The sequence below is a fragment of the Callorhinus ursinus genome, unplaced genomic scaffold (genome assembly GCF_003265705.2).
Source record: "Callorhinus ursinus isolate GAN/ISIS: 27379988/994484 unplaced genomic scaffold, GSC_fseal_2.0 scaffold12, whole genome shotgun sequence".
Taxonomy (NCBI): Eukaryota; Metazoa; Chordata; class Mammalia; order Carnivora; family Otariidae; genus Callorhinus; species Callorhinus ursinus.
In genome coordinates this window covers 72,566,134-72,593,130 of record NW_027397074.1, presented here as the reverse complement: position 1 = coordinate 72,593,130, position 26,997 = coordinate 72,566,134, and the positions used below count along the sequence as shown (strand labels likewise).

Here is a 26,997-nt window from a genome sequence, read left to right as displayed (position 1 = left end):
CAGCTCTGAGGATCCTGATTTGATACACAGTCAGAAAGAAGGAACCTATATTTCTAGATCTCAAGAGAGAATTCCTGAACAAGGCCACTAGACAGTCACTGTGGTCCTCCCTCTGAGTTATGTCTATAATTGACCTACACAGACAACAACTTTTCTTTGGTACGTCTATAGGTATGAAATCCTATCAATTAAGAGAGAGATAAGGTAACAGTTGTCATGTCTAAGTCTTAGGTTCATGCTAGAATACAAGTTGCCATTTCCAGGGACCTTCTGCCAAGTCAAGTCAGCTGAGTAGCTGTAAGAAGGCAGTGGTCCATTTCTGTTGGCAGTGTCTGGTTTAGAGCAGGGTGTGTGATACAGTTTGGGCCAGTAAGACATGTGAGGAAGTCTGTTAGTGAGACTGCTGGAAAATGTTTCCTTGAGACAAAACTAAAGCAAAGGAGGGAAACTCTTTTTCCACTGGATGTTTTTGTGACGCCTGGAAGTGTAGGAACCAGCCTGGGACCACAGAGGGGGCTGTGGAGCATGAAACCAACAGACCTTGAGGAATGAATAGCAGAGAGCGGGCAAGATATAATATATACACAATGGAGTATTATTCAGCTATAAAAAAAAAAAGAATGAAATCTCACCATCTGCAACAATATGGATGGAGCTAGACAGGATAATGCTAAATGAAATAAGTCAGAGAAAGAAAAATACCATTTGATTTCACTCATGTGAAATTTAAGAAACAAAGCAAATGAACAAAGGGAAACAAAGGAGAGAAACAAACCAAAAAACAGACTCTCGCTTTTTTTTTTTTTAAAGATTTTATTTATTTTTGCGAAGTGGGGGAGGGAGAGAGCATGAGAGGTGGGGGTCTGGCAGAGGGAGAGGCAGACTTCCCGTTGAGTAGGAAACCAGATGCAGGCCTCAATCCCAGGATCCTGGGATCATGACCTGAGCGGAAGGCAGATGCTTAACCAACTGAGCCACCCAGGCACCCAAGAAACAGACTCTTAACTCTAGAGAACAAACTGATGGCTACCTGAGGGGAGGTGGGTGGGGGGATGGGTGACATAGGGGATGGGGATTAAGGACTGCACTTATCATGATGAGCACTGAGTCATGTATAGAGTTGTGGAATGTTTTAAATGTTTTAAGTCACTAAGTCTCTTACCTCTACTGTATGGAGCCAAAAGTACCTTAACAGATAAATCTGGTGTGAAAGACAAAAGTACAACTCACCTGCAATACCTCTCTCCTTTTTCCAGTGTTTTATTACTTCGGTATAAAAACGCTGCCCTCTATAATTTAAATAATTAACTACCTAGACCACTATGTTTATTTCCACTCATCTGCCTGCCCCCACTTTTTAAGAGGAAGCTATTAATGACCCTTTCGTAAACTTTTCTTCCTCTCTCTATGGTCCACATGCTGCCTCCCACTGGGGCCCTGGCTTCCATTTTCTCTCTGCTGCATTTTTACTTTTGCCTGTGTTACCCTACAAACACAACTGCCTGGGTCTCTCGTGCTTTGTTGCATGACGATTGGTGAAAGGGCATTTCCATCACTGTGCGTACCACGTACGGCTCGGGGCTGGACTCGGTACTGTGTAAAGGGGTACATTTCCCTCTTTATCACTCAGTCATTAACTGTTGGGCTGCTTTTGGAAGTCTGCTTTGTATTTGGACCATGAATTTCTTGTACGGTTTTTTTCCCTCAAAAATTCAGATTGGTTTTTCTTTTTCTTTTTAAAGATTTATTTATTTGAGAGAGAGAGAGAGAGAGAGAGAGAAAACAAGCAGGGGGAGTGGGAGAGGGAGAGGGAGAAGCAGGCCGCCTGCCGAGCAGGGAACCGGATGTGGGGCTCGATCCCAGGACCCTGGGATCATGACCTGAGCCGAAGGCAGAAGCTTAACGACGGAGCCACCCAGGCGCCCCTAGCTTTTCTTTTTCTTGCATTGTTTACATTTATCATAGCTTAAGGTTTTTTTTTTTTAATTTTTAATCATATTATCCATCTTCTTGACTCCTGCTCCCAGAGCTCTTTCCCTGGGGGTGCTGTATCCTGTCATCACAAACTGGACGGGTTCTTCTTCAAGGCTGCTTCGGGGCTGCCCTTTTGCGGTTTTTCTGAGTGGGATCAAGCATTTTTTTAGACATCATGTTTTCTAAGTTTTTGGCTTCTTTACTTGCTTTGCTTGAATACATCCTTAGCTAGTTCCCCAGGAAGAAGAGCATGAGAAGTAAACTCTCTGAATCCTTAAAATCCTAACACGTTCTTCATCTTGCCCTCAGCATGGTGGATACACCCTTTGGATATACGTTTCTAGGTTGAAATCATTCTGCCTCAGAGCTGAGCAGGTATCACTTCATCACTTAGTGCTATTGATCACAAGTCTGACGCTGGCTGACTTGTTTTTCTCCCTCCCTCGCTGAAGCTTTTAGGAACTTTACTTTTGGCATTCTGATAATTCACGAGGCTGTCTTTAGGTGAGGCTGTTTTTTTCATTTACCGCACTGGTAACTGTGAAGACATGTGCCCTTCGTTTTAGAAAAGCATTTCTACCAATTTGGCAGCACTTACCCTTCCTTTTCATTTTCTCATCTCTTTTCCTGCGACTCCCAATCAGTTGGATGCTAGGCCTCTAAGTACAGGTTGGATCATGTTTCTAAAAAGCCTCTCCTCTTGGTGGGAGAGAGTTCTGCCTGCAAGTGTTATGTGGGTGGTGCTCAAAGTGCTAACAGGTAAGTCTGTTTCTCTTGCGGGTTAGCGGGTGGGGTGCCAACTGTCAGGTGGGAAACCTCTTTCTCTGGTGCCACACAAAGAGCGTTTGTTCTGGGGTTGCAACAGCCACACCAGATGCCCTGACTCTCCCTAAATATTTTCCAAAATGGCTCTTTCAGGAATAAATTCTGGGTGCCAGCATTTTAAAGGGGCAAATAAAACAGTGCTATAATGACATTTTCAGATTTATAAAATTTTCATTAATCCCTCTGTGTTCAGTTTCTCTTGGCATTCCCATTTTTAACTGTGGATTATGAACCTGGAACTTCTCCAAACCACTTATTGCACATTCTATCCAGAGGTTTTCCCTACCAGTTTGCCCATTAACTGTACCCAGTCTTCTTTCCATGTTCCAGAAATCTGTTGACCACTTTCGTTCACTGGTAAAGCCCCTTCTATTCTTTCTCAGCTGTGGATTGATTCTTGTTTGTTTCTCTGCGAAAGTACAGTCGTGAGGGCTGCCATCTTGAATCCTCCATATTATTTAACCCTCACAAGCTTTGAAAAATACTGGATATGATGCAAAATGTTTTAACACAACTTTTAACGTACGGCACTGAAAGGTAGTGTGTGGTCAGGGAGAGTACAGTATTGTGTATTGTGGGCACCTCAGCAGGCACTGGGGCGAGGAGGAAGCAGCTGAAGCTCTCCATTGGGCTTGGAGGAGCTTCAAATTGCTATCAACTCCCGAAACAAGTAAAGAAGAGAAATGCTGAGCTCTAATGTGTTGACTCTTAAAGATGCAGGGTTCTTGGAGTCCCCAGGTCGAGTCTCACTGAGAGGCGCAGCTGCTTCTGCAGGTTGCAAGGTGACTATCACACTCCTATCACACTCCCTCCATCAGCGGAGCCACCAGCTCCGGGCTGGGCTGGTCCCAGCTGGTGCCATCGCTACGAGGGTGGTAACGAGCAGTGGCAGTAAAGGGTGTCGGATGGCTCGGAGCCTGGGGTGGTGAGCAGCTTCTGCACCTTGATGTGGCACGGAGAGGTGCCAATCAGTCCCATTAGCAGTGGGCAGACAGTGGCAGAGGCAACAGCTTGTGTGTGATGGTGATGACAGCTGCCAGAGTGCCGGCAGGCTGGCAGCCGCCATCAATACCAGAGTGGCAGCACTGGACAGCGACAGCACCCACAACTGCAGGAAAAAGTGGTGACAGGCCCAGGGTGGCACACACCTACCGCTTTGATACAACAGACGGAAAATCACTTTCAGTATACAAAATACTGCTTTCTAGGTAACGTGGCTAGAAGCAAAGACCTCACGACGATGCTTAAAGACGCCTATGATGAGATGGCCTCCTTCTAACACCAAGGTCAGAGAACCTTCTAAAGAGACCTGGTCACCATCTCTCTATGACGGATTCTGCATTTCAGCTTGCAGGGCATTCATCTGTTTCTCAAAGGACCAGTATTTCCAGAAGGGCTGTACTCTTTGTTGTCATCAGGTGGCAATAACGAGTCATAATTTATAATCCTAGATGGTCTGGGTTACTAGGGAGATCAGACATTTAGAATTTTAAATCATGACTCTGCAACTCATCTCACCGCCTGCTTATTAAAACAAGCGAAGCCGAGAGATTCACGAACAAATGAAAACTCAGAAAAGAAAAATCTTCCCTGCAAATACAAAAGAATTCCTTATATTTCCTGAGCTATTCTTAACTTAATGGATCTATAATGGAGTCTCCGATTCTTTCTCTTTTATTGGATGCACCTATTTTAACTTTGGGATTGCTTTTTCTTGAGCAGCTTTCAGCAGCATCGCTCCTTTCCTGTAAAAAGAAAGGCTTCCTCCAGCTGGGATCGAAGTGTTTGTCAGATTTCGAACTAGTAATACCTCTCTCTACCCTCCCAAGTGCAATTTTCTCTTTGTCTAGCTGCAGTTCTGTAGTCCTAATTACCTCCATAATCAACACTTAATAATGATTTAAAAAAAAATCATCAGGAGCACTAAAAGCATTCCCTTACTTCCAGAGGCAGTGTCTGTCCTCAACCACAGACAGCGATTCCCTTTTGGGGGCAGGACAGGGAGAGAGGAAGAAAGGAAGGAGGGAGAGAGAGAAGAGAGAGGAGGGGGGAGGTGGGGAGGAGAAGAGAGGGTGAGAGAGCTCTCCTTGTCATTCTTTACCACTATTTTCAATCTGAGTTTTTAAAAAAACAGCTTTATCGAGGTGTAATTCACATACCATATAATTCACCCACTTCAAGTGTACAATTCAATGGCTTTTATAGATAATGTGCAACTATCACCACGGCTGAATTTAGATCACTTTCATCATCTCAAAAAGAGACCCTGTACCTTTTGGGCTACCACGCCCCTCCTCCCCCACCCAGCCCTGGGCGACTACTAACCTACTTTCTGTTTCTGTGGATTTCTCTTGTTCTGGACTTTTATATGAATGGAATCATATAGTATACGATCTTTTGTGATGGTCTTTTTTCACCGAGCATAATGTTTTCAGGATTCACTCATTACTTCAATCTTTTACAGGCAAGTAATAATCCATTGTGTGGAGAGACCACATTTGTGTATCCATTCATCCAGTGATGGACAAATGAGTTGTTTCCACCTTGCAGTTATTATACATAAGAATGCTATTTATGTACATGTTTCTGTGTGGACATATGTTTTGTTTGGGGTATATACCCAGGAGCGAACCTTAGGAGGTTTTAACATCCTTTCTTAACTTCATCCTCTCCCTCGTAGTTGGTCCCTCACTGTAATGCGCTCATTGCTGAGCCCAGCTGCTCCACCACGTACAGCAGGAGCCGGGATCCTCATCTTTGAACTTCCAGTAATGGTTAGCTCTCACGTGCATTCAGGAACCATTTGATGTATGAATGGATGACCCCTTGCCAATCTGTCATAACCACCTCGAGCAACTGACTTCTTTAGGAAGTGCTTCAGATACTGAAATTGTTTAAATTATATGCTTTTATGCTTATACGTAGAATATTCATTAAGGAAATCAGTGGTAAGAAGCTCCCAGTGGTACATGGTTCCAAAGACGTGTAAGAGCCTAAGAAGAGGCTGTTTTAAAAGGTCCACCAAGGGCGCCTGGGTGGCTCAGTCGTTAAGCTTCTGTCTTCGGCTCGGGTCATGATCCCAGGGGCCTGGGATTGAGCCCCGCATCGGGCTCCCTGCTCGGCGGGAAGCCTGCTTCTCCCTCTCCCGCTCCCCCTGCTTGTGTTCCCTCTCTTACTGTCTCTCTCTCTCTCTCTGTCAAATAAACAAATAAAATCTTTTTTTTTAAAGATTTTATTTATTTATTTGAGAGAGAGAGTGAGAGAGAGAGAGCACGAGAGGGAAGAGGGTCAGAGGGAGAAGCAGACTCCTGATGCGGGACTCGATCCCGGGACTCCAGGATCATGACCTGAGCTGAAGGCAGTCGCCCAACCGACTGAGCCACCCAGGCGCCCTAAACAAATAAAATCTTAAAAAAATAAATAAATGAAAGGTCCACCAAGGTGCTAACGTGAAACAGAAGCTTAATGTACAATGAACACAAGAGATATCAAGTGCCACATATTTGGGATAATGAAACTATGTTATCCCTGAACATATGAAAATAACCCATTGGATGATCATGTCTTGGTCTAGACAAGGTCTACTGCTTCGTATTATCAAACTAAGGAAACCATCCAAGTAGACAGCCTATGTCCGAGTTCTGCTTCCTCCCTCCTAACAGCTTAGAAAAACCACTTTGGGGCCTAAGGGTCCTCTCAAGTCTACTCACTAGATATGGCGGGGTAGCTGAGAATGTTCTTTCAAGGCAGAGAGTAGGTATTTTAATCAGACTAGATTCCTCTCAGGGAGAAAGTAAGAATCTGAAGGTTTTTGTAAGTGACCCCAACACTAAACCTCTGCTCTCCTTCATGTTGGTCACAGATACCCAGATTCTCCCTGTCTACCCAGACCTTTAAGGGTGTTTCTCTAAGTTACTATCATGAACTTGGACTCAGGAAAAGAACCCATTTACCCCATGGAAAAATGTTCATTGGAGGCAGAAGATTAATACCCGAGTTAGTATATAACAAGCCAGTGACAACACTCAACCTCCCACCCTGGGTAACTGCACTGTGTCTCCAGGTTTGGTTCAGGAATCCAGCCGCCCTCCACACTGGCGGTGACCTAAGATATCTGGGTTCTCCTGCTAAGGATCTGACTTCCGGCTCCTTAGCAGCAGGAGAAGTCTCCCCCTCTAGTCTCTCCCTCTCATAATCACAGTTCTTATATTTTGTTTTGACTTCGAGTTTAGTAGAATTCAGTTGGTAATTGTGTTATCATTTCTATTTTAATTTGCTTAAGAAAAAAGATTCAAATTGACGTGGGCAGAGCAGATATTTATAGCTAAGAGAGAACATGGCACTATCAATATCAAAAGCTAATAAAACGAATAATCTTTCTGTATTTACTTAATAACAAGGATCTGAGTATGTGCAGATAGTGAACAGAAGTCATAACTATTATCACATAGTAATTTCTGTTTATAAAGAAGTGTCTAGCAGCAATATTATTCTAGTCTTAGAGAAGGCAAACACTATGGGGAGTGGGGTTAACAAGATACCCCTTAAACTGTAAAAGAAACTGGGGGGAGGGGTTCAAACCGCACGAGGATGACGATACTCCTTTTCCCGGGATTGCCTGCCACTGCCCGAGGACACCACTGCTTCCAACGGGAATGTGAACACTGGGAAAGTTGACATCAACCTATAGAAGGCCCCGAGTCCTGGGGCGTGGGGTGGGAAGGGGGAGTCCCGACCAAGGCGTCAGGAAATCTGAGTTCTAGTCCTACCAGAATCTCTCACTGGCCAGTTTCTCCATCTCCCTGGGCCAGTTTCCTGCCTGTTAAAGGAAGGGGACAGATGACACCACCTCAAAGTCCTCACTAATGAAGACTTCCTAGGTTTCTATGAAGACGATATGATATAAGTAATCTGAGAGCCAACTGGGACTCCTCTTGAGAAAATTCTAAACTCATTTCTGCCTTCTACTGCTTTCTCCTTTTGCCAATCTCAAGGAAACTATAGTTAGTTCAGCCAGGTCAGTTTTTGCTCTTTCTCTCCTCATACTCCCTCAACCCATCCTCAACCCCCGCACCCCCCCCCCAAATTGGTTTTCAGACAGGGCATGGGGAGGGAGCTGGGCTTACATTCCTTTCCTCCTTAGGGCACCAGGGGAGAGCTAATTAATTTACATTCAGGGAAACCTTCAGCCTCACAGGAGGGCTATAAATACAGAAATGCAGATTACTATTATTTCTGGCAATTCAGCATCTATTGTTAGTCAAAATGACAGAGGACAAGTGAATATATATTCTCAAAAGGCTTTTCTCTTAACCCTTTGATGACAGTCACCTTGGAACTTTATTTTTGTAGGAGCCCTTTAAACACTTGAGACACCCAGCCATCACGTTCAGGGTTACAAAATGCTTCTTCAGATCCAACTAAATTGGAAACTAAATGGTACAACACACTGTAGTAACCAAGCTCCTGATTTTCTTAAAGGTACAGTTTAAGGAGAGCAGCTGCATCCAAAAATTAGACTTTGGAAACTTCTCTATCTTTAATTGCTTTTGGTTCTGGAGAAAGTGACCTTTTCTCTGCCTATAATCTCCTCCTCCTAAATCTCCCTTCTCTCAAAGTACAGCTCAAAACTGCGTTTTTTCTCTATTTCAACCCACTCTGAATAGTGTCCTAGCAGCACTTCCGTCTAGCTCTTTCCATAAAATAATTTTTAAGTGTCTATCTCCTTTGGCACCTAATAAACTTAATACTGCATACGCCACTCACTTATTAAATTTTATTCATTCAGTACACTGTTATTGGGTGTAGTAACTGTATCTTGTTTTTATTTTTCCAGGACCCATCCCACTTCTTTTGGTAACAGAAGCTTTCCTTTTCTCTGGAACACTTTCTACGAGGTCTGGGTCAGACCGATCAGCCCTTCAACAACAGGTGTGGACACGTGATGTGGACTGTCCAATCAGAACGCCCCTTCTTCCCGGCCACAGCAATTGGCTCGTAGAAGGACAGGGCTGTCAGTCCCTACATAAAATTTGCTGTATGGATTTTGAAAGCGAGAGGGTTTCTTTCCCTAACATTTCCTGCTACAAGTCTGATACTGGTTTGGGGCTACTATTTTGGCCACATGGGGAGATAGGCTATATAATAATAAAGCCAAGCAGATGCAAACGGAACCAAGAGTCTGGTGGATAAAAAAAAGACTGAGTCCTATTGATATGGTTTGAATCCTTGGACAAAACTATGTCTAAAACCAATCACCCCTTGAATATCCCAATTCTAAATTCTAAATATTTAGATATTTTTTCATGATTGAATAAATTTCATGCCCTGAGGCTTGGCTCCCATAGCTGAGAAAACTTATCAGTTTTATACATTTGTTTCCGTTATCTATTGCTATATAAGTTTCATGATTCAATAAATTTTTTTTTTTTTTGCATAAGCTAGTTTGGATTTGGTTTCTGCCCCTTGCAACAGAAATAATCCTGACAAATACATTGGATGCCTACTCTACTTGGCATTGAACATTTAATATGCAGCCTAAGGTTTAGACATAGTGGTAGCTAAATCCCCAAGGTAACCCCTATGAACCGTACCTTCCATTATTCATGCCTTTACATAGTCCCCTCCTACACTAAATGTGGGCTAGCCCAGTGACTTGCTTTAACTGACAGAATGTCGCAGAAGTGATACCATGCTAGTCCTGTGTCCAAGCCTTAAAAAAGGCCTGGCAGCTTCCACTTTCATGCTTTTGGGAGCCCTAAGTCACCATTTAAGAAGTATGACTACTGTGATGGAGAAACCACATGGAAGAGTTATGTGGAAGGTAGAATCTTTTAGACTCAATGAAGAGAGAAAGAGAGGGAGCTAGTCATCCCAACACCACAGCTGAGCCCAGGCTTCCAGCGATCCCCACCAGTCACATGTAGACAAGATAGCTTGGACCCAGAGCTGCCATTATCTTACAGCCATGGGAGACATCCTAAGGCAATCCAGCAGAAGAACTGTACAGCTGAGCCCCAGTCCATCTGCTAAATCAAGAGAACTAATGTCATGGTTGTTGTGCCTGGTACTAATGTTTGGGGATGATTCATTATATAGCAATAGATAATGGAAACAAATATATAATGCCTCTGTTGGGCCTAACAATAACTGTGATCATTCCTAGAGGGGCATTAGTTGCTGTGCCAAAATCCTTTCTCATAACCTTTTTGGCCTCCTTTTGTTTATTCCTGCAGACCTACAAAACAACATCTCCTTTCAATTTCTTGCAGGGAAGATAAAAAAATTGTTACCCCTCCTTGAAGCCCTTTCAACAAAGAACACCCCGTCATCACCATTATTGAGTCTATAAAATCACTGAGGCTGTGGTATATCTTCTTGAAATACTAATGCATTACATTGTCATGAGCTGTATAGAATAACAGCTAAAATGCAGAGAGATCTGGCTTTGAATCATGGTTCTGTCAGTTGCTAGTTGTGTAGACCTTGGGCTACTTAATCTTTCAGACTCAGTTTTCCCATTTGTAAAATGAAAATGCTAATACCTAAGCACACTAGGTTATTATAAGGATTACATAAGGTAATGTGTGTACATCACATAAGTAGAGTGCCTTACACAAAGTATGTGCTCAATACATGGTAGTTATTGGCAATAATGTTAACAATAATAGAATAAAAAATATTTTAAGCAGTTTGTTGTTACTACCTCGTCTTACTTACTCAAATGCTATGACAGAATTATAGGGCTTTAAAAACTCCACAATGCAGCATGGGAAGAAAATAAGGGGTTACAGTTGTAATCAGAGATTCTGGCTTAAACTGAGATATCATATTGCCACCAGTTTTTAATATTTTTACAGAATACAGTAAAATGGACATAATGCTAAAACTATACTAAATGCAATAGTATTCTTTGATGATGGATGGGATCTTCCAGTCTCAGGGACAAACATCACGAACACCAATGATCATTGCAATGATCAGAAGTCCCAGTAAGTATGATTTTCCCTACAGAAGAATTATCCAATAGACAACCAATTAATAACTAAGATAAATAATGAGATAACCAATTCTTACTGCTCTCCTATTTGATTCTAAATATAAATGATAGTTTGAAGAGAGAGATTAATATTGGAAAGGGAAAAACTTACTGTTCTAAGTAAGGGATAGCTTGATCCAGGAGATTAAGCAAACCTTCGAAGTTAGGAATTATGATGGCTCACCGGTCAGGAATGGACAAGATAGATTCAACAGAATAGAAGAACTTAATATTAATACTATAGGAGTTTGAACATGTATATGTATAGTTCACATTTTTGGGGTGAGCCAGCCTTAGTGCTAACAGTAAGACATCTACCTGTGATAATGTGTCATGCTGACCAGGATATGGTCCTCACTACTGTATCTGCTTGGGTAGGGACCTCTTTTACGATGGTTGTCAAAAGGAAATTTCTCTCTTATTCTACAGGTGAGCTAACAAAGGGGTCAGTGTCATCCAGGCAGATCCGCATAGGCCCTACCCAAGAAAGGGACCCCAGGAAAGGAGCTGCAGATTTTATTGGAAACTTTTCCTTCTTTCTTTCTTTTTTTTTAATTTAAAAAAGGGAAAAGAACTATTAGAGGCTCTTTGGCTTCAGGGCCCGTAATTTAGACATATGCTATTGGTGAGAGGGAGGCTCAGAATGCCCGAGAGCACATTCTTTCCCTCTGCACCACAAACAGTAAATATTTAAGGCTCATTAGAGAAACTGGCAAATAGCTAATAGCCAATAGCTACAAAACTTAACTAAGGCAATCAGCTCCCTGCCAGACATATGCTTCCCTTGTTCAAATGTTAGTTATGTGTCATTATCATTTCAATACTTTCATCCCCGGAGAACTAGGAAACCAAGAAAAGAAAAAGGGAAAATTTCTGAAAACTGAAAAATAAAAATGCTCCTATGCTATATAATTAAAGTTAACAAAAGAAACAGACCCGCTGCCACGTACGTGGAGCGGAGCGAAGCTGAAACTTCAGATGACTGATTTATCACAGCAAGTAATTACTTTATGTTTTTCACAAACATTTGAAACCTATTATTACTTTCACAGCAGCACACATCGACAGAAGACTGTCACCTAAGGGAGAAATGGGGGAACTGGGCTGTAATTAATTTCTGCTCCAACGTATCCACAAAGCCTTTAATGTTGTCAATAAAATGCTCCAGCCGCTAAAAATCCCCAACCGCTCCTTCCTCTGTCCTCAGTACTCCCGAAATGTTTCGTGCGTGTCTTTGTGAAAGAGACTACACCAAGGAAGAGGAGATGGGGTGCTATTGCTTATGCGAGAGTGGAGGTCACGGATCCACTCCTTCCCCTGACCCGGGTATCGAGAGAGAGAGAGAGAGAGAGAGAGAGAGAGAGAGAGAGAGAGAGGTCAATCAAGAGCTGGCCTCTCCTACCCCGACTCGTTCACTCTCATTAGATTCCATCTGCAATTGAGCAAAATCGGAGGTGGGCAATTCTTTGGAGGAATTTAAACATGTAGATGCCAGCAATGGAAATCATTACAGCAGCAACCGAAAGCCTAGATCTTTAAAGGTTAGAACACAAAGATTAAGAGTGCCTCCAGGAAAAAGTGAAATGGCTGATCTGAATAAAACCTTTCCACCAACTGGAAAACCACAGCAAGGCAAAGGAGATGAAGAGCTACAGCAGGTGTGACATTTATATTTTTGAGCACCTACATGTTTATTTTTTGAATTACCATTCAGAGAGCCTTATAGGACCTTTATAGGTCATGCAAAAGCAGTAGCCAGCTTCTGTCTGTCTTACTCTCAGGGAGGTGTGGTGAGCAAATACCACAACTGCAAGCTGGACTGGAAGAAACTGGGCTCCGCTCCTTCTGTTGTCATTCATACATACACATGCATTAATTTGTCCACCCAGTCATCAAATATTAAAAGTGCCTGTTACGTACTGTGTATCTGAGAAATCTTTACAGGACCTTTATGGAATTAGATTGAAGTTAATTTGCTTCCTTTCAAAAACCTTTCCTGAGACAGCGTCTTCTGAGAGCTGGTGGCCGAGGTGGCGCTCGACCTCGGAGCCCCATCTCGGGCTCTACCTTGTGCAACTCTGGGCGAGTCATATCTAGAGTTGACCTTCTTCTCAGAGCCTTATTTTTAGATAAGGAAACTTCAGCGAAGAGAGCTGAAGTCACCTGTCCAATCATGGATTGCATCTGTTTATTGGCCTGCTACTACATCAGTGAAGTACTAGTTTACCCCCAAACTTTCAAGAACACGGTTTGATTCTGCCTCAAAATAGTCATCATCATCATCATCATCATCATCATCATCATCATCGTCACCATCATGGTGACTGCCCCGAGGGGTGATGCTAACAGGCCCACTTAGTCCAGACGAGGGCTTTCAGGCAAGTTTCACTTTCACTGCCCCCAGCAGGAGGAAGAAGGAATCTGGGAGACTAAAGGAGAATAAAGGGCTGAGAGAGAAACGGCCTACTGTGAGTCTCAAAGAACACAGATTAGGCCAGTATTTCTCTAAGAGCGTCCAAGAGCTGCCTGCGTCAGGCTCTCCTGGACACTTGCTAAGTAAACTGCAGATTCCTGCTCCCCACTCTCCCAACCTCAACCTTCTAGATTTGAATTTTTAGGGATGGAGTCAAAGAATTCCACTTACAAGAAGTCCCCTACAAAATTCTTATACCATCTAGCCTTTGAGAACCACCTGGTTAATCTGCTTGGTGTTTTAGGAGTATAGCTGTATGTACTTGGGATCAGTGACAGAGTTTACCCATGATATGACCATGTGCTAGTTCTACTTTGTGGTATGGTTCTGAGAGAGTGTTCTTTTTTTTTTTTTTTTAAGATTTATTTATTTTAGGGGCGCCTGGGTGGCTCAGTCATTAAGCGTCTGCCTTCGGCTCAGGTCATGGTCCCAGGGTCCTGGGATCGAGCCCCGCATCGGGCTCCCTGCTCTGCGGGGAGCCTGCTTCTCCCTCTCCCACTCCCCCTGCTTGTGTTCCCTCTCTCTCTCTCAATCTGTTTCTAATAAATAAATAAAATCTTAAAAAAAAGAGACTTATTTATTAGAGAGAGCACACGAGCGAGCATACATGTGGGTGAGGGGTGGGGAGAGATGGAGGGAGAGACTCTGAAGCAGACTCCCTGCTGAGCGCAGAGCCTAATCCAACAGTGGGGCTCCATCTCACAACCCTGAGATTGTGGCCTGAGCTGAAGCCAAGAGCCAGACACTTAACAATCGACTGAACCACCCAGGAGCCCCATGAGAGAGTGTTCTTGAATGTCAAGTGGTACTGCTCCAGGACAGTTGCTTGGAAGGGGGACAGACCAACAACGCACAGTACCGAGTACCGAATGGTTAAGCAAAACCAGCCCTCCCTCACACATTCCGGCGCAGGAGGGGTCAGCAGAGCCCTCTACAGTGAAACTGCTAATTAAAGCTAATTAAAAGTGCCAGAGACCAGAGCTTGATGGAAATCAGGCGGGAAAGACAACCAGAAAAAATAAAGGAAAAGAAAACGTTTGAGAGCTAAGAGTCTAATTGAAAAAGGAAATCATATTCTAATTAAACAAAGCAAACAGAGACCCAATATTTACCAAATGAGAACCCTGATTTCACATGGCTAAGAACATACAGAGACTTTGGTGTTGGACTGACCTAAGTTTGAATCCTAAAACTCTTATTATTATGTAAACTGAGAATCTGCTTAGCCTCTTTAAACTTTAGTTTTTTTCATTTAGAAAGTGAGGTCATAATAATTACATATAGAGTTTCATATAGGGTTTCAGGGAGGATTCAGTGAACCAGTATAGGCAAAGCACTTCTTACGGTTCATCTCATGTACTGAGATCAATTATATAATAGTAATAATACTTGCTCTTATATCATCACTGCAAGGAAGTGATTTAGGCTGGTAGGTAGTTTATACTGAAGTTGGTTGTCTTCTAGAAGCTGTCCTTGTTTTGGTGAAAGCAGGGTGGAGTCAGAAGTCTAGGCACATGTTTACTTCTTGGTAATGTACTTATATTTAGCTAAGGGTGCTCTCTGAAACATACATGGATATTCATATTTATCAAACACTCTGAAACGCAAATCACATTCATAAACATTTTAGATTGCTGTAACAGAGCAGTACAGGGGGAAAAAAAAAGCCCACCCAGAAACCAAAAACAAAACCCAATTATGGTAACTAGTCATAATAACCGGCTAATGAGGAAGGCGCTGGGAGGAAGTCTGGCCTTGACATGGTTGTAGAGGCTGTGGCTCTGTTTTCATAGCTATAGCAAATGCGCCCGTTTCCTACGTTTAAGGACCAAAATTAAACACTATATCTTCATTTAGAAAACAAGAAAGGTCAGCTTCCAGCCTCAAGTTTTTCAGTAAGAATTCTAATAAAGTCAGTAAATGATCATTCTTGGGCTTGAGTCAAGAACAAGCTTCATATCTTTTCAGCACATATCTTTTCAGCACAATCATTTCCTGGCAGAAAAATGGCCTCGCTGGGTGAATTAATTCAATTTCCTAACTGTGACGACTACAGAGGTAGTGCAGGGTGTATAAATAGCACAATTTGATGAGAGATTTTGGGCAAGTCACTTCTGATTTCCAGTCCTTGGGATCTTTATTGGAAATAATAGCGCCCTGTCATCCGGGCTAATCTCAGAATCATTCTGATTCCGGAACATGTGCCACAAAGGGAGGACTACAACTATCTGCCAAGAATCCCGAGGACCCTAAACTGTACATTGGCATGATATACGGACAAGGTATGGTGACATTAACTGAGCACAATCAAACGAATTCTAACTTAAAGCCTCACATACAAGATATGACCAATCAAACATCAGTAGGGACAGGTATTATTTTTAAGAGCTTTATAAATACTCATTTTTGGGGGAACTCTATGGGGGATAAAGAGCCCCCATTGAACAATTAGTGATCAGTTAATTGCTAGAAGGTATGGAACCTACTATGAGTGCGATAAACACAGAAAAAGTAGATCACTAGAAAGAGGGATGGTCAGAAACCGCAAAGCAAGGTCAAAGGAAGGTTTAATTAGGGAGATGTAATATTATTTAAATCTACTTACACAAAATTTTAAAGAAAATTTTCTGAGATCAAGCATACAAATTTTGTTTTATTATTAAATTTTATTAAGGGGTGTATTTCCTTCTACCAGGCAGCAAAAGCTATTTAACCCATCGTATTTCCCAATTTCCTGTGGCCCCCAGGAAAGTCAGGGCTAGCCTTGTATAACCATTAAATTCAAGAGATATAACAGAATTTTTAGGGGGCACCACCATTAAAAGAATTTTGGTAGCAGACTAATATCTCCTAAGTAAGTCCACATGATTAATAACCTTGAGTCAAAAATCTGGAGTTTTACAGGTAAAGGTTTGAGAAAAGGGATCGGTTATTCCAGGATTGGAGAAGCAGCTAAGACCAATGGCAGAATAAAGATGGGAAAAAAATAAGCAGAGAAAAGAATATGAAAAAAATATATATATGTAATTTTTCAGAAACAGAATGCTCTTCTGGCAATCAAATAACATTTTATTTAATAGGTGGGGGCATTTCCTATTTTCAGCCGAATCACCTCCAAAGCCTACTTCAGAGGCAGTACCCACTCTTGATTCCCGTGAGTGATGGGGATTTAGGGGACCAGAGATATTCATCTGTCTGGATGTCTGTGGGTGTTTCCAGTAGATGGCAGCATGCCACTGCTAATTCCTGTCAGGCTACACCCTGGTCAGTCCAAAGAGGAAAACCCATACCTTTCCTGCAGAAAACCAAAGGGCTGTTCCTGGTGCAAGAGGTTTGGGGGAAGGAAGTCAGCCTAAACAGCTGCCTTGGAAGAAAATTCAACATGCTCAGCCATGCCAGAGATCATTCTTGGCCTCAGATACAGCACAAGGTCAAGGATGAAGCACAGATCTGAACTGATATATATTCAGTCCCTAGGCTGAATCTAGTCACTCAGTCTGTCACCTGGAGGAAGGCACCTTAACAGCCTCAAAGAGGAGTCAGAGAGGTTAAAATGGAAAGATTTCTTTCTCATTTGGTTCCCAGATTCCAAATGGTTCCTTCTTTACCAGTGGGATTTTTCTGTTGGCTACTGTGAAGATGTTCCTATGCATGTGTATTACACATAGAGGATACAGGGCTTCACTGGTTAAGTAAACATATATAGAACAGCTCCAAAGCTAAACCAGAGTTGCTGGAAGGGGGTCTAGGGCTGGAGAAGGGAGGAGTGGGGCATGGAGGAGCAGAGACTACCCTTCCTTGAAAATAAAACCATTCAGAGTCCTTCTAAGAGACATCACTACTCCTCTTCATCATGGGAAACACATGTTGAATAAATATGCTGGGAAGGGCAGGGCTTTCTTAGTAACCATTCAATGAGAAAAGAGAGGGTGCCTATTTGGTCTTTCACATATCACACCAGAAACACTCTAATTGCATTTTTGTTTGTCATGAATGCATCAGACCCTACCACAGAATTGAGCAGTGTGAAGCCTGTTCCCAGAGCTTGTTTCTGCACTAGGTAAGCTGTGTAGAGAAGATTGAGGAGTGCAAATCAAAGCATTTCAGCCCTCTTATCAGGTCCACCAGTGCCCCAGTTCGCTGTCCTGAGCTCATTTAATCTACTAGCACCATTTGACACAGATGAAGACACTCTCCTCTTAAAACACTTGTTTGTGGGACACAGACCTCTCTACTGCTATTTTCCCTGCTCCTTCTCAGGTTCCTTTGCTGGTTTGTCCTCAGCACTCCAACATCTCAACAGTGGAGTACCTACGCAAGGCCCAATTCTTGGATGGCTTCTCTTTTTCCTCTGCTTGTGTTCTCAATAAGATCTCATCTCTCACTCCATCTCATGGCTTTAAATCCCATCTACCTGTTGATGATTCCCAAACTTCTATTTCCAGCCCAGACCTCTTTCCTGAATACAGATTTATACATTCAGTTCTCTCTTCAGGATTTCTATTCAGATGTCTAATGTGCATCTCAAACTTAGTATTTCCAAACCCAAACTCCTGATACCCACCCCCTTCCTATCTGCCCTATTGCCACCTCCCCAAACTCAACCTTTCTGGCTCATTTTCATTTTAGTAAATCAAAACCATCCTTTGAATTGCTCAGAACAAAAACCTTGGAGTCACCCGTTTACTTCCAATCCCTCAGCAAATCCTGTCAGCTCTCCTTGTGAAATATATCCTAACCGGACCACTTCTCATCTTCTGCAGTGCTGCCATCTTGGCTTGAATCACCACTATCTTTCCCCTAGGTTATTGCAGTAGTTTCCCGACAGCTCCTTCTGCTGTTGCTCTTGCCTGCAACCTCCCCTCCCCAAATGTCTACTTACAACATAGTAGCCAGGAGTGATTCTTTTACAATGTAAGTCACATTATGGCAGCCTTCTGTTCCAAGTCATCTGATAGCTTCCTACCTCACTCCAAGTAAAAGCCAATTTACTGCAACGGTCTTCAAGATCTCAGCTTCTTAGATGAAACCTGGGACCTCATCTCTGACTCTTCCTTTTGCTCATTCACTTCAGCCAAACACACTGGCCTTTCTGCTGTTCTTTCGTTCATTCTTTCTTTTTCTTCTCCTTTTATTTTTAACTTTTTTTAAGTTTTATTATGTTAATCACCATACATTACATCATTATTTTGCTGTTCTTTATAATGCCAAGTGTACTTCTCCCTCTGGCTCTTTCCTCTTACATGTCTTTTCCTAGTATGCTTTTCCCCTGGATATCCACATGGCTTTTTCCCTGTCTTCCTTTAGGTCTTTCCACAAATGTTACCATATCATTGAGGGCTTCTGTGACCACTCTAAAATTGTGGGTTACCTTCATTATCCCCTGGCATACTCTCTTCCCCTCACCATCTGAGATATTTTATATTTTACTTATTTATTAGTCTGTCTTAATTGCCTGAATTACAAGAATGTAAATTCCACAAGGGCAGAACATAAAGAGAATACACACTCAATAAATATCAGTTGAATGAATGAATGAACGAATGAATGAATGAATGACTAAGAGGGTGAGGAAGCTTTCTTATGTGTTAGAACTCCTCCCCTTACCACTTCCTGAATCTAAGCTTTCATTTCCCTATCTTTGTCGGATTTGAGTATGAGAGATGCCAGTCTAAAGAAAAGCAAAATGAGAAAAAAAATCGAGGAGAGATGAAGCCTTGAAGGAGGAAAGCAGGAACTAGAGGTGGCAGGAGAGATGTAGGAGAAAGACAACTGTAAAGGGAGAGAGAGATACTGGAGGGAAAATGTGGGGAGAGCGGGAAGAACTAGGAAGAAAACTCTGGACTCATCTACTTGAATAATGGCTTCACTTAAACTACAAAGACTGTCAGATCCACTTTGGGGACTTCAGTGCCCAGCCAGACTTCTCCTGTGACACAGTGCCTGGACTCCTGGGTTGTTTCAGAGACGCAGTTCTGGAGAAGTGCATGGCAGCTCAGGGAAAGATGATTTCTGATGAAAGGAACTAAAAAAAAGCCCACTCAAGAAGCCCTTCCATTTTCTAGTTAATCTGCAGTCATTTTCCAGGACAAAGTATTGTCTTGAATCTAAAAACGTACAGTGGGGTCAAAAAGGTCAAAACCATAGCAAAGATCATTATCATGGGGGACAGGGTTTCTCTAATTCTGGTGATTATGCAGATTATGCTGATCCTTTGCTCACCCAAGATTTATCCTCCTATTGGAGATGAGTAAAGGTATGTAGAAAAAGAGATCGACAGCAATGCTGCAAGTAGAAGAATCAACATAAATTGAATCACTCCAGATTCCTCTTTATTACAGAAAGGGTGTATATTTTCCACTCGCCAGGGAGCCTATGGAGGTGAAAACCTACAAGAGCCTTGCAACTTCTTGTTAGGTAAGTTTTCTGACACATGGCAACTAGTGATTAATTACTGCATCAGAAGATAACATTCCTATAGAGATTTGCTGGAAGTACAGATGCTGCCCATGCTTGATTAGACACTGCTTAAGGAACGCTGAGGCACACTGCTGCAGTCTATTATTTCTGGCTATTTTGGTATCGCTGTTATATTTATTTTACATAGCTTCAAATTCAGTGGAATTGATGGAGCCCATTTCATGAAACCTGTCCCTACCAAAAACAGAAATAGAAAAAAATAAGGCTATAAAGTGTGTCTATGTATGTTGTATGTATGAGAGCAAGAGCAAATGAAGGAGAAAGAGACAATGAAAAGTAGGGATATATGGTTCCTCTTATAAAATGCTTTCTGCTCTAGGGAGATGCTGTTCCTTGTAAGCCTGTAAGAACACTGACCCATGTCAGCTAGTTAAAACTTTCAGGGCATTAAAGACAGAAACTTTGTCATTATCTAAGCCCTTCATCAACACCAAAAGAAACCTTGATTGGATACCTATCCATCCATTCAAAACACATGATGAGCACTTACTCTGGTCCAGCACTGAGAAAACAGAAAGCGTCTTGGTCTCTTGGGACACAGAAGACTAATAAGGAAAGGTCTTCTGAGGAGTGCCTGGGTAGCTCAGTGGGTTAGGCAGCCGACTCTTAGTTTTAGCTCAGGTCATGATCTCAGGGTCATGAGACTGAGCCCCATGTCCCTCAGCAGGGAGTCTGCTTGGGATTCTCTCTTCCTCTCCTTCTGTCCCTCCCTGCCACACATCTCTCTCTAAAATAAATAAATAAATCTTAAAAAAAAAAAAAGGAGAGGCCTTCTGAACCACGATCGGAAGGACAGAATCATCCAATGCTACATATTTATGCTGCCTATTTCCTTTCATAATCCATTAAGAGTAAAGAGCAATAGTAGCAGTACCTCTCCCAAGTGGTCACATTTCAGTCTGCACCCACTGCCTTGGACATCATTCACAAATCCAACTATAGAAGGCACGGCTCAGTTGTCATTCAATTATTTCCTGAAGAAACACTGTTGGCACACAGCCCACTGATGCCAACCTCAGTACCGCCCAGTCAACATTTCATTATTCAGATGCCAGTTTCTTTAGTACATATTTGGGCCCCATACTGTCTGCCAAAATCTGTTAATTTACTTATTTCAGCTAACTAAAAAAAATCATTTAAAAAAAGATGATTGAATTTAAGAATTATATTCCTCAGAGAATTAGTAATGCTTTTCTGTATCCCTCAGGCCTCCATGTTCTTAACTTCCCCTTGTCAATGTTATTATGAATAGACTAATTCAATAATGAGATCATTCCCCATAAGAGCAACCAAATAAATGCAGCATTCAGTCACACCTGGTTTCCCTAATCTGAGCAAAGAAGGCTTTCTACCAAATTTAGCCTAAAAGAGGGAATTTAATGAACACACACACACACACACACACACACACACACATGCACGCACAAAGGAAGAATAAGACAGGGAAGGAGGACAGAGAAGCAGAGGAACAGGGTAGCAATGGAACAAATGGGGGGATAGACTGGAGAAGAAAAGTTAAAAAATGAAGATATATGATTATATGCTATCAAAACAAAGATCCTAGCATAGATGTCTTGATAACTGTCAACGTAATGTAATATTTCGTCATTTCCTGAAAAGTCTTAAAAATTGTTTCAAATTTTTCTGGAACTTCTTGAGGAATCCAAAAATCAAATGAAATGACACAGAAGTCCAAATGTTAGGCAGGAGAATTCTGGGGGATTAAAAACAAATGACTTCCGGGGCGCCTGGGTGGCGCAGTCATTAAGCGTCTGCCTTCGGCTCAGGTCAAGATCCCGGGGTCCTGGGATTGAGCCCTGCGTCGGGCTCCCTGCTCGGCGGGAAGCCTGCTTCTCCCTCTCCCACTCCCCCTGCTTGTGTTCCCTCTCATGCTCGCTCTCTCTGTCGATTAAATAAATAAATAAAATCTTAAAAAAAAAAAAGACTTCCTAGCCACAAAGGAGTTTATGAACTAATTCATCAAGGTACAAACAGCAATAAAATACCAAGATACCGTAATCATCGTCTACCCTCTTCAAAACTGTTTTAGCTTTCACTGAAGTACCAAAGGTCTGATGATTTAAGTAAAGTATACAGTGTTGAGACCACATGAAGAGAGAATAAAACAACCCTTCAAACTTGAAAAAGTGCATTATAAAGAAACATTAAAAACTGAGATCAGCAAACTAGGAAAGAGAAAGAGTGCTCTTTACAAGAAGAGCCTTTAAGGACATGAAGGGTGAGCATGGTTGATGATGAGTAACTACTGTCCTCACAATGAAAACAGGAAGAGAAGAAGGATTTCAACTGGGAAAGAGAGAAGAGATGAGGAAAAGATTCACGAAAACATACATTCAACACACGTTATTTATGAGAGAAAAAAAGGGAAAAAATCCCAATGTTTACAAATTTGCAAATGATTAAATAATGTCTAACTTATACCATGGAATATTTGTGCAGGTATTAAAAGTGATAAGTGGACCCTTTAACAATGTGGGGAGGTACGGGTGCCAACCTCCCACACAATCACAAATCCATGTATAACTTCTGACCCCCCCAAACTTCACTCTGAATAGCCCACTGTTGACCAGATGCCGTACTAATAACATCAACAGTTGATGAACAAGTTTTGTATATGTATTACATACTGTATTCTAACAAGAAAGTAAGCTAGAGAAAAGAAAATGTTAAGAAAATAAGGAAGAGAAAATACAGTAATAGTAACGTATGAAAAAAATCTGCATATAAGTGGACCTGCACTGTTGAAACCCATGTCATTCAAGGATCAACTGTCCTTTCAAGAACTATTAGTGGCTTTGGGAAAAATAATGTTTTCAAAGAATGTTACTGATACGGGAAAATGCAATTAAATATAAAATTACATTAACGTAGTTCCAATTTGGTACAAAGACAAGTTACAGGCATGCATAATATGAAAATTCACTTGTATCCATGGTGGAGGCACAAGGCCAAGAGAAATTACACCAAATGTCATAGTCTCCAGCTGAAAGGCTTATGAGTTATGTTTATTGGTTTCTTTTTTTGTATTTTATGTGACATATCATGCAATGAGCAAATATTACTTCTAAAATAGGAAAGTTACTGAAGTTTTGTAGTAAGAAGAACTTAGGTTAGAGAACAGGAAAACTCCCTGCATAAGGGAGGTTAAACAGCCAATAGAATTGTAGAGAATTACCTTCTCTAAGACTGATGAACATCTAATTGTTTCATTTTTTCTTAAATTAACTTTTTAGGTACCAAGAATCCATTTTTCTAAGTGATTTTGATAGGCAGTGGGATCTTGACTTTGGTACAAGGGACCAAGCCTGGTCCTTCCTCCTACCTTGCAAAGTCCAGGTCTGCCTCCCGCGACATGGTGATGTTGGTCAAATTCTGCTGCAGGACAAAGATGTTCCTACACATCTTCTTGATGCCAGACTCACTGATGCGCCTGAAGTACTGGGCACCATTAATGAGGATGCAGGAGATCAGGTGACCCAGGCCTGAGGGGCCAGCACAGATCAGTGGGGGAGGGGGGGGGGAGAAGACAGATTAGTGCCACCTTGCATGAACTTACATATGAATTTGGAAGGATTTCTTTCTTTAAATCCTCCACAAATTTAAATGACCAAAGAAAACATATCTCTGAGGGTTGCTGCACCCACTGATTTTACAACAGTTTTGGAATATTTATACATTGTCCTAAAAGCTACAAATGAAGAGGCTTTACGCAACATATCCATTGCTCCAGCACTGCCACATATATATGCCTCAAGCCACTATGTCAAGGGCTTAGAAAATATGCCAGGTTGTTATAAACTACTGAAGAGCATTGGAACTCTTTTTTTCCCATAAAGAGATTCTGGAAGCATTCTCCCTCTGACCCTCCCCCCTCTCATGCTCTCTCTCTCTATCTCATTCTCTCTCTCAAATAAAATCTTAAGAAAAAGGGGGGGGCGCCTGGGTGGCTCAGTTGGTTAAGCGACTGCCTTCGGCTCAGGTCATGATCCTGGAGTCCGGGGATCGAGTCCCGCATCCGGCTCCCTGCTCGGCGGGGAGCCTGCTTCTCCCTCTCATGCTCTCTCTCCCTATCTCATTCTCTCTCTCAAATAAATAAATAAATAAAATCTTAAAAAAAAAAAAAACATGCAAATACAATGATCTGTTTGGTTTCCTCTTCCTCCCACAAAAAAAGACAGGGGTGTGTATTTTTGGCTCAAACATTGATTTGGAACCTAATAAGCAAAAATATGTCGGTAAGAAATTGATGCATGTGGGTGTCCATTCTTCAGAGCTTCCCCTGGAACTCTAAAGCTAGCTGGCTCGTCACAAGCAGCCTACTATCTTCATGATTTCCCTCTTCTAAAGTCATAGTGCCTCCGCGGTGAAGGTTCCCGGGGAGCTTCAGGTTCCATGACTCCCTCAGTCTGCAAAATGAGTTTCCTTTCACTAGGATGAAGGCAGAAAGGGGAGAGGAGGAGCGTTCTCTCTTGCCTCAGCTACACTCGTGTAGTGTTGCTTCTAGACCACAAACTCACCTGTACGTGCAACTACTTAAAAGGCAAGTAAGAGGTTTTCTACGCAAAGAAAAAGAAACACACACGTGGATTTTACATTTAAAGCCACTGACTGATGTGAAAAATCTCTGTAGGTGGGCGCCTGGGTGGCTCAGTTGGTTGGGCGATTGCCTTCGGCTCGGGTCATGGTCCTGGGGTCCCGGGATCGAGTCCCGCATCGGGCTCCCTGCTCAGCGTGAAGTCTGCTTCTCCCTCTGACCCTCTTCCCTCTCGTGCTATCTCTCATTCTCTCTCAAATAAATAAATAAAGTCTTTAAAAAAAAAAAGTCGAAAAACCTCTGTAGGTCAAGTCTGAGTGTGATTTTACTGAGCCCATAACTCCGGGTATAATTTTGTTCTACCATGGTAAAAGGCAATCTGCCTACGTGGAGGTAATGAGGGGGTGGTGTTTGTAGAGAATAGTAAATAATAATAAATATATTAAATAAGTAAATTTAAGGGTGCCTGGCTGGCTCAGTCAGTTAAGCTTCCTACTCTTGATCTTAGCTCAGGTCTTGATCTCAGGGTTGGGAGTTCAAGCCTCGTGTTGGGCTCCATGCCCGGCATGGAGCCCACTTAAAAAAAAAAAGTAAATTTATATAATAAGTACACATAATAGATTATGATAATAATTAAAAATAAAACCTAGTAGAAGTCTGCTTTATAATATTACTATACACTGGCAATTTCAAATAACATCTGCTATATCATGCTCCTTTCTGCCACACCAAAGAAGACCGAGACCCTGTCATCCCCATTCCCAACCCTTTTGGAAATTCAGTATTATGCCTTGTGAATTTTGAGAGTGGTCTCACAGAGAAACAGCTAGAACTTTTTATTTTTATTTTTTTAAAGATTTTATTTATTTATTTGTGAGAGAGAGCATGAGGTGGGGAGGGTCAGAGGGAGAAGCAGACTCCCCGCCGAGCAGGGAGCCCAATGTGGGACTCCATCCTGGGACTCCAGGATCATGACCTGAGCTGAAGGCAGCTGCCTAACCAACTGAGCCACCCAGGCGCCCTAGCTAGAGTTTTTTAAACAGAAGGTCTCCAATTCATGATTTCTTCATTTCTTTTCTACATCAGAGTGTTACACCCGTATTTCAAGAAGATGTTGCTACTCATCAGGATTAGATGTTAAGAAATATCTGGGTAAATGATAGGGAAAGTCTGGGAATTGTGAATGTTGATACACATGGCCCCCAAATTCTCAGCGCCATGCAGAGAAGAGTTAACCTTTTAATCACTAAGACTTTTTGGCTAAAGTCTTTTACGGATAGTTCCTTTCAGAACATATCTCCATCTTTATGACATAATTTAATAGGAAAACAGGATTTTCAGCTTTTTGGTCCAAATTTGAGGGGACATAACTGTTTAATAAAGCAAGCAATAGCCAAGCCTTTCTTTCCTATCTCCAGGTTCTACAATCCTTTGCACAATGCACTTTCTTAATTGTTTTGAATAACATTGCTTTAATTCTGACAGACACCACAGATACTTCTGGGACCCAGGCCTACATACAAATAAACCAAAACAAGAAAGAAGGGAATATAGTTTGAAGTCCTAAAAGCCCTCCCCATGGGAGGAATTCAGCATGAAAAATTATTTGCCTGGCATCACATTATCTCAAAATGTTGAAGCTGAATGCCTTTAGATGGAACTGTCTTTTGTGCCCTTCCTTGCCTGCCTGCCTGCCTGCCCCAAGGCATTTATGGGTGCAGCCTTCCTAAAATCTCTGCTGATTGGAGGTTTCTGTTCTTTTCAGACAACACTGCATTCTTTGAGAGAAAACTTCCCTTTCCACTGATAATTTTAGTAAACGAGAGATCTCTTTTTGGAGTCATCTTCTCATTGTATGTGTGCTTCTTTTTCTTTTATGAGCTTCTCTTGAGCTAACTCATGGTCCACTCTACATATTTACCCAACTCTCATGAGTGGCATGTCAGGGAGGCAGCCAGGCTGCCATCTGCCTTATGTTGGATTAAATCTTATCAACCAAGAGCAGATGGCAGCCATATTGTTGTCTACCTAGCCATATGCAGAGAGACTAGGTATTGCAGCTTTAGTCCAAAAAGAAAAAGCCAAACCAAAACAAAACCCAAACAACTACAAGTTGTGAACTTCAACAGTAGAGAATAAAAAAAAAAAAACAAAACCCTTCACCCTTCCTTCCTCCCCAAATCCTAGGGACACAGACAGGATCTGACCTTCAAATATATATTGGAACTTGTGCTGCTGAAGGCTGGCACTCATGGCCTCTTCAATGGCGCTGATGTCTTTGTTGAGCTTGACCACCAGAGGGTCATAATCCATACTTTCCACATTAGCCACGATGGCATAGTTCCCCTCCTTTGCAAGGGGGATGAGATAGTGGAAACAGTGAACCCTGAAAAAGGCAAAGATGCCGAGAGCAGTTAGTAATACATTTTCCTGATGAAAACAATAATCTTTTTGGGACAGACCACCCAAATATTTAAAGCAGCAGTGGCCCCGTAAATATTTACGTCCTCTTCTGCTTGTTCACTGGAAAACCATCTAACGAAGAAGAGTGATCTGGAGCAAGTCAGCTTCTGGGAGCCTCGCTTGCTTAATCCAAACATCGGGGGTGAGGAATAAATGAGCTCTAAAATTCCTTTCAAAGACCGGATTACA

The 26,997-nt window shown here is 42.1% G+C and overlaps 1 protein-coding gene across 1 annotated transcript in view; it reads right to left on the bottom strand.

Annotated features, from left to right (window-relative positions):
- The window catches only part of EXOC4 (exocyst complex component 4), a 728,355-nt gene that overhangs the window by 27,008 nt on the left and 674,350 nt on the right, over positions 1–26,997 (bottom strand). The window contains exons 16-17 of the mRNA XM_025854871.2: positions 26,553–26,731; positions 23,134–23,293 (exon numbers count right to left, since the gene is read on the bottom strand). Of these exons, the coding sequence (XP_025710656.1) occupies positions 23,134–23,293; positions 26,553–26,731 (339 nt within the window). The remainder of the gene's footprint in view (positions 1–23,133; positions 23,294–26,552; positions 26,732–26,997) is intronic.